Source organism: Physeter macrocephalus, chromosome 2 (assembly GCF_002837175.3).
Source record: "Physeter macrocephalus isolate SW-GA chromosome 2, ASM283717v5, whole genome shotgun sequence".
In the NCBI taxonomy this organism is placed as follows: Eukaryota; Metazoa; Chordata; class Mammalia; order Artiodactyla; family Physeteridae; genus Physeter; species Physeter macrocephalus.
In genome coordinates, this window is record NC_041215.1 from 100,004,510 (window position 1) to 100,022,777 (window position 18,268).

The 18,268-nt window shown below is 33.2% G+C and overlaps 1 protein-coding gene across 1 annotated transcript in view; it reads right to left on the reverse strand.

Moving 5' to 3' along the window:
* Positions 1-805: 805 nt before the first annotated feature.
* Positions 806-18,268, reverse strand: part of STK17B (serine/threonine kinase 17b) — a 32,379-nt gene continuing 14,916 nt past the window's right edge. The window contains exons 3-8 of the mRNA XM_007115214.3: positions 17,331-17,543; positions 9,910-10,054; positions 8,653-8,779; positions 7,150-7,198; positions 5,784-5,963; positions 806-3,969 (exon numbers count right to left, since the gene is read on the reverse strand). Of these exons, the coding sequence (XP_007115276.1) occupies positions 3,687-3,969; positions 5,784-5,963; positions 7,150-7,198; positions 8,653-8,779; positions 9,910-10,054; positions 17,331-17,543 (997 nt within the window). The 3' untranslated portion in view covers positions 806-3,686. The remainder of the gene's footprint in view (positions 3,970-5,783; positions 5,964-7,149; positions 7,199-8,652; positions 8,780-9,909; positions 10,055-17,330; positions 17,544-18,268) is intronic.

The window sequence follows — 18,268 nt, forward strand, 5'->3', positions numbered from 1 at the left end:
GGGGGAAAGCCGCGGGGCGGGGGGTGGGGATGGTGGTGTGATGAATTGGGAGATTGGGATTGACATGTGTACACTGATGTGGATAAAACTGATGACTAATAAAGACCTTGCTGTATAAAAAGATAAATAAAATAAAATTTAAAGAATTAAAAAAAAAATTGGGGAGTGACTATGTGCCACAAAAATAAGATATGGAACCTGAAAGAAAAGTGCTCACAATTGAGGAAAAGTTGCAACTTTTTATCAATGTCTCCTTCCTACAAATTCAATTGTCAAGTCTGCACACCATTTCTCTCTCCTCACAGTTCATGCTTCTTACATGGTGATTTTATTCATCTTTATGCAATACAGTGCACTGCCATGCATTGACATTTTCTAAAAGTATCTATTATTACTTACAAGAAGTGAACAGACCTTCCTGTTTCCAAATTTGTGTTTTTTCCAGCAGAAAGGATCTAATAAACATACCTGTATTGGAAAGGGAGTTCAAAGATGACGTGTGTCAAAGGCTAGAGAGCCTCCAGGCAAGGAGGTAACAAATTTAGAAATACTTTAAAACAGAGACAATCACAAATGTAAAAAAGTGCTTTTTAATCCTTAACCAAAAGGATCATTAAGTAGATGTAATTTGCTTTTTTACTAGAGTATTCATAACAATGTAGGTCAATATGCCTTAAGCAACATGATTATTGAATAAAAGTTAGGATGGACAGCAGTTGTAATTTGTGTGAAATTTATACTTGAGTTTAAAGTTCTTTAAACTTTTATAAAATTATAAACTGATAATAATTCCCCAAATTGGAAGTCAGATAACTTAATTTTAAAACAATATGAAATTAAAGTACACTTGTTTACACAACAATGAATAAGGACAAGTTTCCAAGTCAGATATCAAACTGAAAATTCAAAAATAAACAGAGGAAATGTAAACAGTTATAAAATACCAACAGTTATAAATGTTGCTTAAAGCAAGGCTATTCAAAATATGGTCTATGAATGATTCGTGACTCATCCAAAATGAAAGAAAGAATTTGTGCCAGAATGAAAATCTATTATGTTACTAATTGGCCGACTTTTTTTTTATAACAAGACTTTCTTGATAAAGGAAGCAATGTGTTGATTTATATTCTAGCACAGGTGCCTCATCTCATTACAGACTGGAGAACAGGTACCGCTTACTTCTTTAGAGTGTCATTATAATTTTACTGCTTAGAGTTAGGTTAACTTTACTGTGGGGGGAAAAAGTTGAAATGACACTTATGATTGTCACCTATACCTCATCTTTTTAATCCCATCTATCCAGGGCTCCTATCCGAAAAGCAAATTAAACTTCATAAACTCACCACAATTTAACATTAATCTTCAGATGTGTTACTGAGATCTATTCACCTCTTGTTTTCAATCTTGGGAGGAAAAAAATAAGAATTGAGTTATTTGTTAATAAGTTCTCTCTAAAAATTGGTTTATTTTCATATTTCAGAGAAAATATTTAAATTCACCTTGATGAAAAAACTGAATTTTTATACTGTTTGCATAACCTACTAGTTGCTATTTTACAATAAAAATTGGTAGGAAAAAAAGGTATGGAAATTTACAACCCTGTGTATTCTATTAACTAAGGGGAAGGAGACAAACTATTTAAAGATTTCTCAGAATAAAAGAAAACTCGTATAAAATATTTTTTTAAGAAACAGTTTATAATTCAAAATTCGAACATTTCTTGATTTTTGCTTTTTAGTATGGCATAATTCCTCTGGAAAGTTAAAAATATGGTCTTTTGTCAAAATAATAATTTCCTCTTTCTCCAATGACTTACTTACTAAGCTTTACTAAGCATTATCTTAATACTGAAGGCAAATAAATGGGCAACAACAATTTAGAAAAAACTCATCAGTTTTAGATACACGAAAGCCCAATTTAGCTTCCGCAATGACTAGTTTATTGAACCGATAAACTACTTCTTAAAGAAGTTAAATGTATATTTACATGTCTTAAGATGAGCTCCTTTGGCACCTGAGTTGAGTACAATATACCAGAGGGAAGAATCTCTAAGAGAAAGTTGTCTAAGGACTATATTTCATCTATTTATACATATATACATACACCTATACAAATACATATACACATGTGCACACACACACACACACACACACACGAGCAGAAATAACTTTTCCTTTAAGAAATGCTGAGGATATAAAAGGAATTCATTTACACAAATAAAGTGATCTGACGGTTATTAAAAACAGTTTTAAGTTATCTGGAGTCTTACCAAGTTTCAAGAAGTCAAAGGTTTTAGAGTAATATATAATTCAAACGGAAAAAACTCAAGGATTTCTTTTGACAAAACCTAATTTCTTTTGATACAGTAACATGGTCATGAAGTTACAGTTATCTTAACATGGTAACATAACAGAGTTTTTAATAGGCTCCAGGTGGAAAGTCATCAAAGATTACCCAAAAAGGAGTCACTCTTCCCCGCCCCCTGCCAATTAGGACCCAACATAGTCACCGGCCACCCATCAAACATTCTGCTGTCCCTGGACTATTACCTGCACTGGCCCCAGCAAAAGACCATTTAAATGCCACTCTGCAGATCTCCTGCTAAGCCTTCTCACTCACTAGGAATTTTACACAAGAACTTTAGAAGAGCTTGATGTCATCCTGCTTTATGAGCATATCCACCATGCTACTGCTGACTCTGGCACTGTGTAAATAGTACTACTGGTGCCATGATATTTTTTATGCATACCTTTAGAACTCTGAATGATTGGCTTCTATTCTAAGACTTAGAAGATACCTACAATTCTGTAAGTTGCATAAGTCTGTCAGCATTTTCTTCTACATTCAATTAATAAATATGTTTGGTTGACTGAAAACAGAGCATACTCAGTTTTACCTAAGCATCTTCTACTCTAGAGATTCTGGAGGATGAAAATCCTCTACACCTCTGTACCCTGTATTCTCCATCTTTTACACCTTGTTAAATCTGACGTATGTTGAGAATGGGCAAAAGACATTTGAGTTAAAAATGATGCCTTGCTGCTCTTTCCTCTGCTTCAACTTGTATAGAATATCCCTAATCTAGTTTCTAACCCCCTCTCTGCTCTGGTTAAAGGACCTGTCTCATATAGCAGACCATATGTAATGGAAATCTTATGCAGTTTCAAAATATCCATGATTGAAAAACATTTTCAAGTGTAAAATATCTCTTGAGCATCTATAAAATAGTGTATATTCTAAATAAAATGTTGTCAATAGAGGCATGGTATAGAACTTACCTTGGAGAATCTATTAAATTCAAATGTCTTCATTTTGTTCTGTTTACATCAACCATAATATAACCCAAGTTACTTTTCCTGATATGTAAAACATTTTAATAAATCCATTTGAACTTGAATTCTTTCATTAACATGTAAACTCACATGTACAATTTTATTTTTTGTCACATATTTAAATATCTTCTTTGAGAGCTGATATCTCAGTACAGGAAATGAAATTATGCTAGTAACTAGTAATTTAGCATTAAAACACTTCCCTAAATTCTTCTATGCTAAAGTGCATTTACAATATAAACATGCCATATATGAAGCTATAAACATGCCATATATGAAGCTATAAACCACAATCTCACACTGAAGTGGATTTCAAATTCGACATTCAGTTCAAATGAGTAAAAGAGAAAAGTGCTAACAGAGCAAATCCGAAACAAGTTCATGGGGATTGGGCAATGAGTCATCAAAGCGGAACCTTTTGGACACCATGCTGCTATCCTCCGGGATATTCTCTTTGTCTTCTCGGTCACTGCAGGTTCCATTACAAGAGGGTTTAGAAGTCTTGTCTTCAGAGGACCTTACTGTATGATCCTGACTTTGAGAGGAACTGGAAGTTTCTTCAGGGTGAAACAAGTTTCCAAAGTCCCACTGCTGTAGCCAAGAATGAGAAAGGCAGATTTCGGCTGTTGGTCTTTTCCTTTGAATGAAAGCACCAAGGGAAAATTGAGAACCAAAAATCAGTTTGGAAATGTCTGCAGTTCAATATATTATAGACTTATTTTTTATTTATTATGAAAATAACACATACTCATAGTACAGAAGGGGATAATAATAGGAAAAGTGGAGTACCTAGAGTTTAATTCTGACATGTGCTGAAAATTCAATTTATCATGGAGCTTACGGATGAGACTATCTAGTCAAAAAACTGGGAACATATTTTAGGCTCACAAATAAAAATTAGTAAAATTATAAAGACTCCTGGGTTTACAAACCCTTTGAAGGAAAATATATGTAATTTATAAACTCTATTATTATTTTGTGTTCTTAAAAAGCAGTTAACTGTTAAATCTTGAAAACCAAGGCTATTCTTCAATGATGTTTATCCAACATTTTTAGTTTTTAAATTTTCTTTTTGCTTGTGAAAGCAATATGGTCAAATATCACAATATTTCAAAAGGAAGGAAAACACCTATTTATACTCAACTCCAACCTTAACACACCCACCATTACTATCACAACGTAGGTTTCCTTAGTCTTTGATTTTATTGTTCATTTTTTTCTGATAATAAAAATTAAGGTGCTCATTATAGAAATTTTAGAATCTAGATGAAAAAATATTTAGGAAAATAAAAACTGTTTATAACCAGAAACAAATAGTATTATTGCTATTTCTAATAAATAACCATTCATGTTCAAAATAGAGCCAGTGAGAGTTTGTTCGGACTTGCGTTAAGCCAATAAAATAATTAACAAACCTCTGAGGGTTTTTTTCTTAAACAGATAAGGAAACTGAGTCCTCCAGAAGATTAAGTAATTGTCGGAGATAAAAGACCTGACAAGCAACACAACCAGGATCCCAGCCCAAGGCACTGTATCACAGCTTCTGCATTATGTACAGCCAGGCTGTTTTAAAGTAAATAGGAGATTGGGATTGACATATATACACTAATATGTATAAAATGGATAACTAATAAGAACCTGCTGTATAAAAAAAAAATACAATAAAATTCAAATAAATAAATAAAGTAAATAGGGCTGATCCAGGTAAAGAAAAGGGAGGTCAGCTTTTTCTTTTCCTGCTTTGAAGTTGCCAATGAATGAGGTAAGAGTCTTTTTCTTTTTTCTTTTTTTTTTTTTTTTTTTTTTTTGTGGTATGCGGGCCTCCCTCCGCTGCGGCCTCTCCCGTTGCGGAGCACAGGCTCCGGATGCGCAGGCTCACGGGCCCAGCCGCTCCGCGGCATGTGGGATCCTCCCAGACCGAGGCGCGACCCCGGTTCCCCTGCATTGGCAGGCGGACGCGCAACCACTGCGCCACCAGGGAAGCCCGAGGTAAGAGTCTTAAGACATAGTTTCATGTCCCTTCTTTAGTAGGCGGTCAAAGAGCATCTGCTCCTTAAAAATTTGACAATCAGTAATTTGGACTTGTTATACAACTGTAGTTATTTAACTATAAATCATTCACAACAAAGTCTTATCTTAAGCAGCCATGTGTATTGTAAACTTTATACTTCTAATTATTTTAGGGAATTTCAGGGATTAGTAGCAGGTTGAGAGAGAAATAACCCAAATCTTCTCTTCAGTTCAAGACTTCCTGTTACATATTTTGTTTTGTCTATGTTTGAACTTATGGATTGTTATTTAATGATCTCTCATACCACCTCTCTCCCCATTTTACCTGAAACTTGAGAGCATACATCTAATACTTTTATACTGTTTTAAAGTATATCTTTCTTAATAGTCATAATAATTCATTTTATAATAGTATTTAAACAAATTAATGTTATTACTTACTCTGGATTTTTTACTAAAAGCCTCTGGATGAAGTCTGTGGCCAGCTGTGAAACTGATGAAAAAGTTTCTTCTGAATAATCTACATTAACTTGGGAAATATTGAGGTATGTTTCTTGATTATCTTCTCCCACAAATGGGGATGTATGAGTTAACAACATATATGTTATTATACCAACGTTCCTGAAAAAACAAATAAGGGAGAAGATGGGAACTTAAAATGTGTGCTAATCTTAAAACATCTATATAAAGTCAAATTGATTCTCAACATATCCCTGTCCTCAAAACTTGTACAGGTAAACTACAGATTTTAAATTGCTTTTCAAAGTTCCTACAGTATACTACTAAAACTGAAATAATTATGTTATCTCAAAGTTTGCCTCACAGAAAAATAATATGAGGGAATGCACATGTGTGTTATATAATTATAAATATGATGTATTAAATATATATCATTATATCTACAGTCTGCCCTTTACACAGATACCTGTTATCAAGTGCACAAAGTTGCCCTGAGCAGCATCTCCCAAATGGTGTCCAATGACACACTAATGGTCTGTGAGACATAAACAGGATACCATGCAAACAGAGTCTGCAGGTTTGGAAAAGCACAATACTGGGCAGGCAGATTTTTTTTTAATTGCAAAACGTTTAGAACCGTAAGTATGTTAATGATAACTCCTGTGTTCAGGAACCAGAAAAAGACAATACACATAGCACCTATTTCACCCAATTATTTAGCCACAGGACCCTTTTTTCTTGGCAAATCCATTACAGTTCCATTACATGGAACACAGGGAATAAGTCTAAACTCTTCTACTTGGCCTTACGGAGTCAGTCTTCCACTGTGGTCCCAACTAAAGTTCCAGTATCAATGCCAGTTCTACTCTATGACATTCTCTCTGTGTCAGCCACACAAACTCACAATACCTGAGAAATATACTCTCGTAAAACTAAACTTTTGTATGGCTCTGGCCTCATTTTTCTGCTGAGCAAATACCTTCCCTAGTTCTCCTAGACCTAGACCAGATGTCTCCCATCTGGTGCTTGTCTGCTAATTCCTCCATGCTTATTAAATAGCATTTTATCTTTTTTATAGAACACGTAACACAGTACTGTGGCTATTTTGTTCTTTTACCAGAAGGAGTCTTCCTCCAGGAAAGGGATTTTCCTATTTCTTCCTGCACCTTTGGCTCACAGCCAGTGTTATTAAAAAGAATGAACAGGTAAATGTTTTCCTGTGGCATAATAATGATACTTGAATAAAATCTTTTAAAGAAAGCTTTATTTACTTCTGGAACCAAAGAACCCTAGAATATATACTAACCAGCTTTTAATAAAGGCATTCAAGTGATTAACAAAATCTTACCACATGTCTGTTGCTGTGGTAATAGGATCATAGTTCAGGATTTCTGGAGCTGAAAGAGAAAATAAAATTCAAACTCAATACTGACAAATTTAAAAATGTGAAAATTACTTTATATTAAATCAGATTTAATTTTAAAGAACTACCAATATGATCAGTAGAAATTTAGCATAGTATTAATTATCCTGTGATTAGACATTTAAACATATCTAATGTTAAGAAAATTATAGAACCAGATGGTTCAAAAGCACCAATTATATTCTTGAAGTAACCAGTAGCTATGTAGTATTTTTTTTAACCATTGAGATTAATCTCAGAAAAAACAATTATGAAGAAGTAAAATGTTAGAAGCTAGAATCTTTTTACAGTTTTAGTTTTATCACTCTGTTAGGAATTAGTTTGAGTTATTTTATTAGACTGATTTAAGTTTTTCTTCTCAGGGTAAATAGAATCATATGCATTTAAAATGACACTATGAGCAAATTAAGCTTCATGGAAGTGCTTTAGATTTTCACGTAGATTAAATATCCCCTTAAACTATAGAAAACCTAGTTTCCTAAGCAATTAATTTTCCACTGTCTCCTCCCCTGCCAAAAAAATTTTTTTAAAGGTGCAACATAAATTCTCTATACTTTCTAAACATTACCATAAATTTCAAATTAGTAGAGTCCAAACTAGGATCTATGATTGAATAACTTTCTTGTTTCACAGTATGGTTTCATAATTTTTCCAAAGAGAGATGGTTTCTTAAAGCCTAACGACTTTGTTAAAGCCTTTGAGTCACATATGTTGTCAGCCTCCATTGTACCACCTACCACCTTTTCACATACTTCTGTGAGCTGTTTTCTCTACAATTACAATCATTATTCTAGGACACGGTAGCCTCTATTAGCATTCAAAAGTTAGTAATTTGCTTTGCTTTTCATTTTGGGAAAGTCAGCTGCCTAGCTGAGTAGCACTTGTTCTGTTTACTTGTATCTTTTCAATGCCTGCATGGGACTATCAATATGAGCAACAACAAAAAAATGTAAAAAACTTGTTACTATAAATTAAAATACTTTATGTACTGCTTCACACGAGTTAAAAAATCTTTCACCTGCATGATCTTATTTGTTGATTTAGTACAGTATTCCTAGATTATCTAATTATAGGTTCTTTTTGACACCCCTATCAAACAGGCTTCAAACGCAGTAACATTTGCTTCTGTTTTCCTCTTTTTCCATTTTTTCCTGCTCCCTAACTTCCCTTTTACCTATTTTTCTCTATGTACGAAGCTTTTACACACAAACATTAAACTTTTAACTTATATGTCCAATGTCCTGTAAATTGTTGCGCATGTCTCAACTCGCTGCAGTTCATTTAAATGTGTCATAAGCAAATTTCAATGCACTAAAATATTTGAACCAAATATATCCTGGAATTATATGCCCTAAAATATAGTTCTACACAGATATCATTTAGTTAATACATTTCAAAATGGTATAGAAAGTAAAAGGAAATTCTTACCCAAGTATTCTGGTGTTCCCATGATTTCCCGAAGTTCACATGCATTCCCTATTTTTCGAGACATTCCAAAATCTACAATTTTAATGTCCCCAAGAGGGTATATGCTGCTCAGTAATATATTCTGTGGCTAACAAAGCACAACAAGACAATGATAAGTAATACAAAACAATAAAAGAATACTAATCTCAGATCAGAGGTAAATTAAGTGGAACTTATAGTTTAGCTATTAAACATTTTATTGAGTCATCCATCGAACATTTACTGAACTACTATTTAGGAGAAGCTATATATTCAATGATAAATAAAGTAAAAAATATACTTCAAGAGGCTTCTTGGTTTGAATAAAAAAGATAGGTACATAGAAAGATTAATTGATTATGAAATATAGAATACTCAGTAGTAAAGACTACTTAATTCTGCCCATTAGAAAGTCCAAGAAAGCTTTGCAGTAGAGATGATGCTTAAGCTGAACCTTAAAGGATAAATAGAAGTATGCCAGTTCGAAAAGTGTTCTGGGGAATAGCATGACAGAAGGCATGAAGGAATAAAAGTGCATATATTTCCAGGAACATAATGGTTCAATACATTGTGATGGTTCTGGGTCTGACCATTCCCAGGTTTCTACCTGAGATAGAAAGAGGCGTGGTGGGGTAAATGAAAGGGAGATTGTCCAGGAAAAGAAGAGTCCAATGTTCAAACAATAAGAGACAGTCTGATCCAGATTTTAAGGTCCTTGTATGGCTGCAGAGGAAGGATAAGGAGAAAGGATAGTAACATGAGAGGCTGAAGTGGTATCTCAGGGATTGGGAAGGGGCCTGAATGGTCTGGGGGCGGGGGGAAAGGAGAAGCCAAAAGACTGAAAGCCTCAAGGGAAAGATGAATGAGTATAATGGGAGCAAAGGAATGAGGACTAGTAGGTTACCTTCAAGATGGAGATCGAAATTAAGTACTTTAGAGATAGACAGTTTTATAAGATAGAAAGGTCCAGGATGTGGCAGTAAGAGTGGGATGGAGTGACATGATGGTAGGATTAGAACATATAGTAATGATGGTTTTTAAGAGCCCAGTGATTAATCTGAGCTGCTCACACATGCAGTCTTCTCTCTGCCAATAAAGAATTAGTCCATGTAGCATATGTGCAGTCTAGACAAGCATGATCTGACTGTTTCCTCTCAGTACCAGCTTGCAATTAATTGTGCAAAGCAAGAGCAGAGAAGGAACAGAGATGTAGTGTTACTTAAAATCACATTACATTACCTTTAAATCAAGGTGTACAATGTTATTCTGATGTAGATAATAAACTCCTTCAAGTATTTGTTTAATGAGTCTGATAATGTCATTTTCAGAGACCATTTCAGCCAACTCAGGTAAACACAGATTGAAAATTTCTCCACCTGCAGCACTGAATAAAATTCAAATAATAGAAACTTGAAAAATCATTGACCTAAAAATGACAACTTTTAAATACTGTATACCTTTAAGTAAAAGACACGGCCATCGAAACTTTATTCTCTCTATATACACACATTTAATGGGGGGGTGGTCCTGGGTGAGGGGGAATCTTTAAGGAATAAAATAAATGACAAGAATATTTCAAATTCTGGGTGCTAGTACTTATTTATGAGCTCAGCTCTGTTCTATTTTACTCATTTATTCATTATATATAAATATAGTTACCAGCTATGTATAGATATAGATATTTTGATCCTCATGACAATCAAGTGAGGTAGGTGGTTATCATTCCCATTTTACAGATAAAGAAATAAGTACAAAGAGGTTAAGCTACTTGTACAAGGTCACATAGTAAATGGGGGTTGGGGGGACAGAATCTGAATAATATGGATGAGAATCTGCATTCTTTTCCAATATCCTGTATTGCAGCTTCACAAAGAATACTTGGGGCCAGAACCATATCTTAATTGTTTTTTTTAAGAACTGAAAATCTAAGAATGTTGACCAAAAAAAGCATTATGAAAAATTCCTAGGTTTGGAATAAAATGATTTAAATTTAAATCCTAAACCTGCTATTTATCAGCAATATAATTTAGAGTCAATCACTTATTTGAGCTTCCACATCTGTAAAATAGAGATATTACTGAACTCAACAGATTTTTTTTTTGAGGACTAAATCTAAATAAATGAGATAAAATTTGTCCGTCAGAACATCATGCAAAAAAATCTAGATGGTTATTAATCAAATTTATAAGGTATGTTCAGGAATATCTCAAGTAAAGCCTATTCTATGTAATAAAATAGAAACTCATTTATTTCACAAAACACTATTTTCCCCCTTTTGGTTCACTGCTGTATCCACAGCATCAAGAACAGTGTCTGAAATGTAGAAGGTACTCATTCTCTTAGAATGAGTTCTTTGCTAGGCCCTTTATAAGATACATCTGGCGAGAAGTCAGACCAAATAATTGGAAAGTATAAGAAAACTGTGTAAAATAATGACTTATATCCACTATTAAGATATGGAACATAACAAAAAAATATGGAAAATACCAGAAAGATCTGAATTCTTCAGTATCTGGCAGTATATGGCAGGATAAATTCAATCTTGAACACTTTATATGTATATACCAACATTTACATTACACTCACGAAAGTTAATTCAGTAGATAGAACCCTCCATTAATTCTAAAATTCAAAATAGAATCTAAGAAAACATATGTAAAGCACTTCCCAGTGCCTAGACCTAAGAGCACAGCAGGTTGCTTATAGAAGTGCCTACTGAAATCAAGACTGCCTGGCTTCCACTCTTGACTCTGCCGCTAACGAGTTACCTGAACTGGGACAAAATGTGTTTCTGTTTCTTCTATTGTAACATAATGACACATAACAAAAAATGATAGCTCCTACTTCAATGGCTTGCTGTAAGAATTATATTAGGTAAACCATGTAAAGTACTGACTACAACAAATGTTATAAGCATCAAAGCAGATCATCTGTAAGTATTTAATACAGTGCCTGACACATAGTAAATATTCAATAAATATTAGCTATTACTATAATGAGCCAACAAATATTAATTCCAAATCTAGCCAACATTCAGCCTTTCTGAATTTGGGGGCTTCTTGTTAAAGTCTGATTATGAAGGCAATTTTAAAAGTCTTTGCTAAATTAAAATTCATTTTTAGAAATACTTATACATATAAAAATGCACATAATATATTCTTATTATGTGCATATTCTTAAGTGAAAAAAAGGGTTATAATAGAGTATACTTAGTAGATCACAATTTTGTTTCTACAGGTATACATACATAGACAGAAAAAGAATAATTTTAAAATACAGGAATATGCCATAAACGTAACCACAGTTTACAAATGATTTCTATTTTCTATCCCTTCTAAATTTAACACAATAAATAGGTGTTACTTTTACACCAGGAAAATTATCCTAAGGGTTTCTTGTTTGTTTATTTCAGTAACAAGATCAAACAAACACTATGATTATCAGCCAATCACACTGTCCCTACCTTTTAGTTTGGTAAGCTGACCAATGTCTTTTGTAGGAATGCCATTTTTCCCACAAAGGAGGGAAAGCTCTTCACCATAGCTCTCCATAGGAGAAACTATGGTAAATAGAAAATGAGGAGGAGTTAAGAGGAGGGGAAGAACAGATAACATAAGAAGCAGACCGCAGAAGTTAGTGGAAACTGGAAACTGGAAACTGGAAGCATAAATGGAAGCAGTGAGGAGTAGCAGACTAACAGACCCTTTGTTAAAACAAGGCACCCAGAGAGGTGACTACAGAGAAGAAAAGATATCTCTGTAATCAGAGAAGCCACCTATATCATTATCATTGCCCTGGAAGGTAAATTCAGGTATTTCTACTCTTTCTCTCTCTGTTGAAGAGTTTGCCGTCTGAAGGAACTCAACCAACAAATTTAGAAATTTGGAGTATTCACGTTCTTTTGCTTATGTATTTGTATATGTGTTGTGTACACTGTCACGTAAATCTATGTGCTATATACTACTTAAATCTACATTTCCCTTTTACAGCTTTCTAACGCACAGTTTAGACATTAGTAGGGAAGTAGAGAATTATCCTTTAGAAGAATTCCCATAACACAATAAAGTTAACATGTAAAAGATTAAAATCAGAATATTTTCTTATCCAAAATAATAAATTGCCCTGGGTACTAGAGAGCCAAGATTTTCAGTAAAACAAAGCAATATCTCCCTCATCCATAAACTACACATCTATTCATATAGCTTTGGAAATCATAGTAAAGATTTTTTAATTAAGTATTTATTTTTAGTGATCAAAATGAAGTAGTTTTAAATTTTTTATACTGAGTATCTTTCAAAATTATATTCCAATGCTTATGAGGGGAAACAAAACCCATGGAATTTCAGAATGGAAAGAAACCAGCCAGAGTATTTCCTGTCTCTAAATTAGAATATGTGAAGTAAATACCAATCTCCCTTTTTGGAGGATTATTTTAAAAATCAAATGAAAATATAGATAAAGTGCTTAGCATGGTGCCTGCCATATAGTAAATGCCCAACATATATTATTGTTGAAATGTTTTGCTATGGTCCTCATCATTTTCTACTGGGTCTATAATGTTTACTTAAAGATATTTAATAGGCAACATAAGCTGGTAATTTCTTGACAGAAAGAAATTATTATTTCTCTTCCATATAATTTCATAGAGTTGACTTGATAAACTTATACTTATCCTAACCAATTTCCCCTATTGAACTTTGCTATATCTAGGGCAAGTTCTTGTCCCATGTTTTCTAAAGACTATACGTATTCTTTATAATCAATTTTAGTTAGCTCAAAACTCAGCATTAAAAACTTAATGTGCCCAATTAGATAACACCTTCTTTCCAGAAGTTTGAAAAAAAAAACTTTGTGTATATTTTATTTAATTATCCAAAAATGCTTTTAAAACACTTGTTATAGAAAAGTTGTTGCCTCACGGAGAGTGGGGATGGTTTGACTCAACTATCCTCAAAAATTTTCCCCAATTTATAAAGAGATCTAATACTAACTCCAGAATAGTATTTATATGACTTTTCAAATAGTTAAAGAAAGGGCTAAAAAATAATTTAGACTTTATAAACAGTAATGAAATACTTTCCTGTGGACTAAGTATTAAGATAAAAATAAAAGATTTAGTAATTGTTAAAAACTGTTACATTGACTGCAAGAAGTTAAGTTTAATTCACAAAAGTAAACAAGTTAATTTGGTTCAAACAATTGATTTAGGTTAAGTGAAGGCAAAACAAAACACAAAAGCAAAAATAAAACAGAGCTTTCAGAACCCATAGCTTAATAGTTCCAAAAGAACGTTTAAGTTAGAGTCATATAATTAGCAAATAGTACCTTTTTAAAGTAATTCTGTACCATCCATATAAAGAGAAATTTGACAACATTTAATACAAGCACATATGCATTTACTCCCAGACCTTGCAATCACATTTATAGGAATTTACGCTAAAACTATACCTCCACAAATGATGGCCATCCAAAGAAGACTGAACAAATGGTACACCATACAGTGGAGAACTATACAGGCATTTAAAAAATAGCAATAATAATAATAATATTAAGAAAGATGCCTATGAACTATGAATATGAAATGATTTCCAGGATATAATGTTATTTAAAAAAAAAGCAAGGCACAAAAAGGCATATATAATATGCTATTTTTTCTGTAAGAAAGAAAGGGAAATATACATATATACAAATTTGCCTATATTTGCAAGAAGAAACACATAAAGAATGAGCCAGAAACTTATAAATATGGCTACCTATAAGGTTGAGTGGGAAGAGAGTGGAAAGGATAGGAATGACAATAAGACTTTGTAGTATACTTTATAATAATTCAAACGAATAGCATCAATGGTTACCAAAATCACTAGATAAAAAGCTGTTAAAGAACAGAATATTCACAGTCTTAAAATATTACCACATAGGTTACTTATTAATTATAAAGGGGAACATGTTCCTTACAATGTGGAGGGCTGGCAGACTCCACCTTAGCCATGTTCTAATTAGAAAAACCAATAATGGAACAATCCAAATGTAATTGCCATCTCATGTTTTACAATAAGAAATACACATGATCATCCACAATGTCCCCTTGCCAAAAATATTTAACCTAAATCTAGTCATGAGAAAACAAACACACGAATCCAGGATGTAGAAAACTTCATGTGAAAACAGATACAGATTTCCCCCAAAAAAGACATCCCCCCAAAAAGACAATGTCAGGAAAAATAAAGTGGCTAAAAAAGTTTAGCAATCAAATATAATGTGTGAATCTTGATTGGCTCTTGTACTGGAATTTTTAAAAAATAGGTCCATAAGACATTTCAGGGATAATCCAAAAAATTTAAATATGAACTATATATTTGATGATAGTACCAGATTAATATTAACTTTCTTAGTTTTGATACTGGTATTGGTTATGTAGAAGAATGCCATTACTCTTCAGAATAAATACTCTGGCAAGTGAAAAAGAAATATCATGATACCTACAACTTGCAAATAGTTTGGCAAATATGGCAAAATGCCAACATTCGGTGACTCAAGCTAAAGACTATAAGAGTGTTAATTGTACTAGTCTTTCAACATCTCCGTAGATTTCAAATTTTCTCATAAAAAAGGGAAGAAAAATAAGTATGCAGGATAGTTTGAAGAGAAGATCAAATGGGCAACAGTAATTAGAGTAAAGGATTCCACTGTTTTATTTTTACCACATAAAAAATTATGCCACCTTATTTTACATAGCTAAACCTGCCCAACACATTTTTACCTTTGGTTGAGATTGTGTGATGTGACAATGCCACCTCAAAAGTGATAGGCATAGTAATAAATTTTAATAGGTCCTAGTTGCTCTGGTAAGAAATTAAATATATTTATCCACTCACATTTACTGATTGCTTGCTACATTTCAGCCACGAGATACAGTTCAGCCCTTACAGAACTCAGTTTACTGGGTAGGGTATCTGAATTAATTTTCAGAGTATGAACAAGGTCCATCCATAAAATGTGTTACAACTTCTTGATGTATTTTGTTGTTGCTATTAGGATGAGCACCCCCAAGAGAGGATTTTATGAAAGTGGTCAATGCTCCTATTGTATACTCACTCTCCAAACCTAGTATTCCATTAATTACTGTTTTTGAAAAAAATTAGCTACTGTTCACATACTTCAAACATGCAGATGTCATGCAAGTAGATAACTTTTTAAAGGTCAGCTTAAGAATTTGACAAAAATAAACCAAAAATGTATGAAAATGAAATCCTATTGGTAGAATCCCGGTCTTCTCTGCAATTCTAATTTATTTTGAAGGTACTATAATATACCGTAATTGGTATGTTGCTGTTCTGGGAGATATACATAGTATTCATTCTTAAACAAACTACTTGTAGGTTTAGCATTTTGCAAAATAAGCATTTTCATTTACAAGTTCACTCTAGGCAATCATCTTTCCTGGTACAAAAATATTTAGATGTTAAATAAATATATAAGCGAACCTATTCATCCCTTAAAATAACCGAACCCTAAAATTTGACTAATATACTTTTAAATTCAAAAAGGCAATAATGCAGGTTAGCTACTAAAAACAATTACTATATTTATAATTTTTTTTGCTAAAACACATCTCTTTAGTTTTTTTTATAAAAACTATTTTGTAATACACTATCAGAACCTAAAGTACACTAAACATAAACTTAGCTGGTCTCTTCTAATTGTTGCAGATGTTCAGATACACATTTTACATAATTATAATAAATGTGTCAGACCGTCACATTTTAGAGTAACACATCAATAAAAACACTGTTTTAGAGTAACATGTCAACATATTGGTTAACAAGCCAGTTAGTTTAACCATATTCTATCCCGACTTGACAAATTATTGAAATCTAGGAGTTTTCAACTTTTCACTGACTTGTGGGACGAGATATATTTTTTTTTCTTATTGCTATAATTCCTAACATAGTGTTTTGCACATCATACATACTAAATACATGTGTTTTTTTTTAAACAAACTATGTGGTTTACCTTTCATTCATGCAAGTTTACCTTTTTATTCTCCCTGGGTCACTTCCTTGGAAGTGCTTTTCAAATAACTGAATATACAAATTATTTCAATCCTATTGCCCACCAGATTGTTTTGCAGAAAACCTCATCAATTTTCTGTGCCATTAGCAATGAAAGAATACTCATTTCACCATATTCCGCAAACACGGTATTGCCATTTGTTTACTGAATGCTGTTTAATTAGTTTTTGGGTATGTGTGTGAGGCTGCACATTAACTTTTGTGAAAACATATAAATATACACTATGTTCCTCTAATATTTTATCAACAGGAATCTTTACAAGTTCTTGTCTTACTTTTATCATTCTTGTTCTTGACATTTCAAGCAATCTTATCCAACAATTAAAATAGGTACTATAGGGCATCCCTGGTGGCGCAGTGGTTGAGAGTCCGCCTGCCGATGCAGGGCACACGGGTTCATGCCCCGGTCCGGGAAGATCCCACATGCCGCGGAGCGGCTGGGCCCGTGAGCCATGGCCACTGAGCCTGTGCGTCCGGAGCCTGTGCTCCGCAACGGGAGGGGCTACAACAGTGAGAGGCCCACGTACTACAAAAAAAAAAAAAATAGGTACTATAAATTTACTTCAATTTTTTAAAATGTATACTTACTGTTCCAATATCAAAATGATTTCACTTGTATTTTCATAGACTTCATGAAGATTAATTACATGGGGACAGGACTTTGCCAATTCAAGTACTGCAATCTCATGTAGAATCTCTGCTCGACAATCCTGTCCTCTTCTTCTCTTTTTCAGAAATTTTGCAGCATATTCTTGACCAGTAGATTTAGATATACATTGTCTAACCACAGCAAATTTTCCTCTGGGGGCAAAAGTGAGGACAATCAATTTTTAACTTTTCCATAGAGAACAATATTAGTATAACACAGATACTGTTATACCTCCAACTCTGTCAATCCTTTCAAATATTCATGTCATCAGGAATTTACCTTTGTTCTCTTAACCTAATCAACTACTGAATGTATTTTTATAAAATTTATAGTACTAGCACATGAAAATATAAATGACAAATGTAATAACAAGATAAGACAATTAAATTTATTCTTTACTATCATATCATTAATATGATACATTACCATCGTAGGGGGAGATCTCATTTGCCTACCAACTCCATGCCATACTCTTGATATAAATTATTGTGTTTAAGTATCACAACAATCCTACATAGTAAATATTATTCTGTTTGGCAGACTCCAGAGAAGATATGTATCTTGGTCTAGTTTCAGAGACCAAGAGTTTCACATTAACCCTCTGCGAAAAATTTTAGCTTTCCTTCAAATGAAAAAAATTAAATGCAAAAATGGGTATTTGACTTATTTACTTTTATTAGTGTAATCATTTTGCCTTTCAACATCACTTTTAACAAGCTTTGAAGCTTTCTATCACAATTTGTCAATTGTTCTACCACAGTATCTCTTAGTATTGCTCAGTACCGTGACGCTTGTAACAGATACCAAAGGTATATACATCTTACGGAGAGTATCCAAAGACACTTCATGATCAAGTAAGAAAATTCATGGTTATCAG